Source organism: Sciurus vulgaris (genome assembly GCF_902686455.1).
Source record: "Sciurus vulgaris genome assembly, chromosome: 6".
Taxonomy (NCBI): domain Eukaryota; kingdom Metazoa; phylum Chordata; class Mammalia; order Rodentia; family Sciuridae; genus Sciurus; species Sciurus vulgaris.
The window spans coordinates 106,189,472-106,195,535 of NC_136466.1; the positions used below are offsets into that span (position 1 = coordinate 106,189,472).

The 6,064-nt window shown below is 32.2% G+C and overlaps 1 protein-coding gene across 7 annotated transcripts in view; it reads right to left on the reverse strand.

Annotated features, from left to right (window-relative positions):
• The window catches only part of TENT2 (terminal nucleotidyltransferase 2), a 111,007-nt gene that overhangs the window by 103,725 nt on the left and 1,218 nt on the right, over nucleotides 1–6,064 (reverse strand). For all 7 annotated transcript variants that reach the window (XR_013764389.1, XR_013764390.1, XM_079143581.1 and 4 more), the window contains 2 exons: nucleotides 748–920; nucleotides 438–527 (listed from right to left, as the gene is read on the reverse strand). Coding sequence is in view for 5 of the 7 variants with exons in the window: in XM_079143581.1 (XP_078999707.1) it covers nucleotides 438–527; nucleotides 748–884 (227 nt within the window). In the remaining 2 variants the exon portion in view is untranslated. The remainder of the gene's footprint in view (nucleotides 1–437; nucleotides 528–747; nucleotides 921–6,064) is intronic.

Here is a 6,064-nt window from a genome sequence, read left to right on the forward strand (position 1 = left end):
AAACACGAAGCAAAGAGGGCTTAGAAAAAATCAACCTGCTGACACGAGAATCTGGACCTCTAGCCTCCAGAATTGTGAGAAAATAAATTTCTGTTCTTTAAGTCATCCAGTATCAGTCTGTAGTAATTCATTACGGCAACCCTAGCATAAATACAGAAGACCACGTGATTTGGCTAAAAATCTCAACTAAAAAGTAGTTTCCTAAAAAATAATAGCTTCATTTCATCTAAAATTTATAATGGCAGGAATAAACAAAGTATCCCTAAAATTTTTTAAATGCACAAAAATTTTAAAATTCTGTTTCTGATCTAACTGATCTGATTGCACAGGTCCCAGAAAAAAATCTAGGGCAGAATACCCACACAATTTTATATAAGATAAATTGTTATACAGTTCTCAGAACTACATAATTTTCTCTTAACATCAGAAGTACTTACTTCCTTCCTCGAAACAGTGGGGATGTTGAGGTCTGTATTGGACTGACATTTCCATATGTCAGCTGCTGTAATGACACAGCTCTAGACAAGCTACCAAAAACAAAGAAAGAACAATAGTAATATACCTATTTTTTCCTTAAAAACAAAAGCCAATTTCAGAAATTAAATACTTCACTAATCAAAAGAAAATAAGAATAACATTTTCTCTACTATGAATTATTTCAGCTAAAAAGGGTTTTATTCAAGTAGAAAATAATATGTAAAAACAATTAAATAATAATACATAATGCCAAAACAGCACCATACTTACTCTGCATTCTGAAAATTGAACTGCGCATCTATAAGCTGCTGGTGTGAATAAAGAGCTGGTGATAGGGCAAAGAAGTTATTGTGTTGTTGATGGTTTGGAGTGAATGGCGGGCGACCCAAAATTGAGTTTGGGAACATGCTCCTGTTCACTGAAAGTGAACATGTATTCCTTTCCTACAATAATTAAAAAAAAAAAATACTAAATTATTATAGCTTAAAGACAATGAATGCTTTGATAACAATTACCTGCTGTTTAAGACAGTTAAATATAAAAATAAAAAATTTAATAAAAACACAAATGTTACCAAGGCATTAATCTCATTTGCAGTTATTTTTAAAAGTTTGAATAGACCTCTTAAGTACTACACTAGGTAACAAAAAAAACTTACTTATAATAAATTTTAACCACACCTAGATTAACCACATTATTCAAATTATCTCTAAATATGTGCATATTTCTAATTTTCTCATGAGCTTACCCTAATAACATTTTTTAAAAAATCAAGTTATTATCACATATTGTAATAATAACAAAGGAATCATTCAAGACAGACATTTAATGAAATCTCAGAGATTCTTACATTTATTCACAATGCAATTCATATAAAAATGTAAGCCATCACATGACAACTTGATTCCTAGGATTTGGATCTTACAAATCTGATGAAACAAGGGAAGGAATTTATACCACCCAGCAATTTTTTTAAAATTCTGAGATTCCTTTCAAAGTCTATATAATTTATACAAACGACTTCCAATAAGGGGGCTCTATTCCACAGGAACAAGGAAAAACTACATAAAGAAATCAGAACCTTTCACTGACCCAGACAGGAGATTTGATATTTATAATCTGTAGTGACTGCTCCAGCAAGACTAGTCTTTTAAAGGGTACAGTAAGGAAACAAACCAAAACCAAATATTTGATAAAAGTGTACAATGTAAAAATGGAACCCCAGGTCATCCTCCCAAAACAAGCAATTAGAAAAAACTTCTCTGAACAAAATGAAAGAGACTATGTAACACAGTTACATAAGAAATCAGAGCATAATTGGGGTTCACCAAGGAAAAGTCAAGTTAAATGTAGTACTTATTTCATGTAGTACTACATGAAATCCTGCTAGGCCCCACCTATACACATAGAGCTTCCAATTGGACTTTTAATAGCTCTCAAAACAGACATTCATGGATCACCAGAAGGGGAGAATTTTAAAAATATATGTATCTGGGAATATAAACAGAAACATTATCTCTCTCTCTCTCTCTCTCTCTCTCTCTCTCACACACACACACACACACACACACGCGCACACACACACGCGTGCGCGCACACACACAAAGCCAGCACAATAGCAGAAACCTGTAACCCCAACCACTCAGGAGACTGAGACAAGAATGCAAATTCAAGGCCAACCGGGGCAATTTAGGGAGACGGAGTCTCAAAAATAAAATATTAAAAAAGAGCTGGGGATATAACTCAGTGGTAGGGTGCCCTGGGTTCAACACCTAGTACCACAAGAAATAAACAACAACAACAAAAAAACTAAACTAAAAATTTTAAAGAAAAAACAAAAAGGAAAAATTGGTAGGGGCAGAAAAAAAAAAGAGTCAAGTCAACATGAAAGAAAATAAAAGAAAATCAAACTATGTGATCCAACCTCCAACATTATTAACAGAAGGTTCAGGATGAACAGAGAAAATATAAAGATGGAAACAAATAAAACCAAAAACTGCCCAGGACTTAAAGACACCAATCCCTAGATTAAAAGAACCCAGTAAGTAAACTATGGTAAAAAAAAAAAAAAAAATTAAAAAAAATACATATCAAGGTTATTATGATAAAATTTCAGAATAACAGGAAAAAACAGTTTATAAAATATTCCAGAAGAGGGCTAGGATTGTGGTTTAGTGGTAGAGTACTCATCTGGCACTGGGTTCAATCCTCAGCACCACATAAAAAGAACTTAGTAAAATAAAGGTATTTGTCCATCCATAACTAAAAAAATTATACTTAAAAAAAAAAACTATAGAAAAAACACTCTAAAGGTAATATAAAAAAGGATATAGAACTTCAGTTTCATACTCAATTCTTATAATAACCTAATCATTAAATACACTGATTTAAGAAAAAAGTGACATTATATATCATTTATTCTATACTGTGTTTATACATTACATTTGTTTGTGTGATTTTTGTGTACATATATATGTGGAGGATAACAAAAGATACAAAAGATGCTAAATCTTCATTTTCAGTAAAAGTTAATCAAAACAATGAGCTATGGAAGTTTTTTTTTTTTTTTTTTCAAATAACACCTAGCCAAATAAAAAGGAATAAAGTGCTTGTGTCTTTAAAAATTGAGACTAAGAGGGTTGGAAAAACCAGAAGAGCCAACTGAAGAAAAATGAAAGATCTAAGAAGAAACTACTAAATCACTCATACAGACTCTGGTCCCTGTTTTTGCTTTTTTTTTTTTTTTTTTTTTTTTAATTCTGTAACGTTAAAATTTCCTAGGTTGGCCACAGACAGTGAGATTCATCACCAACTATGGACAGGAATCTCAGGAACATCATCAAATTTTATCCCAATGCTTGACTCTCTAATTTGGACCAGAGACACAGTATTACCCATAGAAAAAAAGAATCTGTCAACTTTTCTCAATAGGCAGAATAAAGTTTCTCCCATAATTTTCTTGTTAAAGGAGACATTTATTAAAAAAAAAAGAATATCAATATCTGCTGACCTGTACTCCCTGAAGTTCACTGATCAAAGGAAGCAGACAAAGACATTGCTAAACAGCATTCTAGGGAATCTTTTATTAAAAGTACATTCCATAATTGTGGCAACTAACTCTTCATTCTATCTTTTGTCTTGGGGTAGAGATTGGTCTTCTTTACTCTGAGTCTCTGACCTAACTTTCCACAAAATATAATTCCTATTTTTTAGATTTATGAGAAGTGACAATAAATATGATTCATTGTACTTCATTCTGCTTGATATCTCATTTTGTTGGAATACAGATACTATAGATCCAATCAACAAAAGGAATCTGAATTCAGAAAAACTAAAATTAAAATGTTTTCTTTGCAGACTGGAAATGCAGCTTGTGGTAGAACATGTACAGGGTCCTGGGTTCAATCCCCAGTATGAGGTAGGGGTCTATTTTCAGGTTTATTTAAATAAGTTCAGAATTTAAAACTAGACAACTTTTATTTATGCCTACAAATACTATGTTGTGTTTTTTCCTCTAGACCCAAATAGGGTCCTTATATATGTGCACTTCAGACTTTTAGATGCAAAATGAGGACTGTAAGGTTGTGGCTCAGAGATATAGCACTTGCCTAGCATGTGTGAGGCACTGGGTTCAATCCTAAGCACCACATAAAAATAAATAAATAAAGTTAAAAAAAAAAAAAAAAAGATGCAAAATGAACTAGGTACCCAACCTTACTTTATTTCTATCCCATTACATGATCAAATGCAAACTAAGTATATGTCAAAAAGGTGTCCTATGGCCCAAAACTACAAGGTTAACAACCAATATCCCAGGCTTAAAAGTTTAGAATGACTCTACAACCAAATGTTTACTCTAGGGTAAATATCTAGAATTCAGACTATCTAAAGTTCCCAGATAAGTACTGACATTTTTGGAGTCCTGTCAAAACGACCCATCTGTCAAGCTCTCCTCAGAAGGAATCTTGGCCCTTAAAGTCAGACTCTTAACCAACTCAGACTCCAAAGTGAAGAGAGTCATTCCCAGGGAATTTATCAGTGGCATGCAGTGTTCCCCAACATAGGTATCCTGCATGACCATCTAGAGGTAAGTAAATCAAAAGTCCATGAATTTCAATTCCTTTTTCTAAAATATTTCAACGATGATTTGGTAAAAATAATACAAAACTAAAATACATTATAAATATTATCAGGGATCTTTTTCAAAATAGGATATAGAGTTTGACAGAATAAGATCAAGTAAAACTATTACTATGCCAGAACTTTACAAAATTTTAATTCTTTATTTTGTGTGTGTGTATGTGTATGAGTGCATACATTTTCTTTTTCTTTTGTGATGCTGGGGATGGAACCCAGGTCTTTGTGCATGCTAGGCAAATACCTACCACTGAACCAACATTTCCAGTCCTCTTTCTATTCTTAATGAAAAAATTGTTCACAAAGTAGTTACAATCTATATAAAGCATTATTCTGCTTTACCTATGTTATTAGGTATACAAATTTTAGGATAAACAAAATTCAGAAATAGGCACATCCTATTTTTGTTATCTTAAAAATTATCAGTCCTTAACTTTAAAATAGAACAATCTAGGCAAAATTTAAACTGTTTTTTAAAACTATTCTATCCTTTCTTGCTTTAAGGAGAGAACCTGAAAGACTGCTTCCTAAATAAGTTCAGCCTAATTGGAATTTATACAAATTTATTTGTCGATAATCGTAAATGAGACAAGGCAGTAACAGAGTATTTTACAAAGTATTTCCTAGTGATAATAGTATTTGGTCCTCTAATTTACAACCTAGAATTTCTGTCCTCAACTTGACCCCTGCTCCGACAAATTATAGAACATTCGAGGTTACATAATTTCTTCCATTAGGATTCCTTGGAAAGCTGAATACACCTAATTAAAAAAAATACTGAAATTATACTGGCTAAACCAACTTATCTGTCCATCTTTTCCATACCTTTGATTCCCTAAACTCACCTTTTAACTTCACAATTGAAAAAGTCCAATTCCTCAATCCTGCTCACCAACTATGAAAACCACTTTCAGGTTTCGAACATAATATTCCTTTACATTAAGAATTAAATTCCATACAAGTGTGAACAATCTAGTGTTAAAAAAGAACATAGTACCAAATGAACATTACTTAACTACTGACAAATGGCCTGTTTCAAATGGAACCTATGTGTTACAGGACATTTCTAAACCAGACATAATTGGGGCTATTCACACCAACAAAGTAATGTTATTGGTTAAAAATTATTATTGGCTATTAGTACAAATTAAAAACCTTACAGTTGTTAATCAGTATTTTAAAAACCTTGTGATAACTAAACCATAGAACACGGTATGTACAAAAGCAATGTGAAACAGTCTAGTGATTGATAAATATCAGTTTCCTCACAAAATTACACACTGAACATGTTAATAAATTGCCAACTTGGTTTGAGTTTTGCAGTTTCCCTTTGTTTCTTTTTTGTTCACCCTATTGTGTGTGCAATCTATATATAAATAACCTCTATTTTGAACAAAATTTAAAGAGACAAAACGAGTCAGAACTTAAATAATCCAGAAGCCCCTGTTTT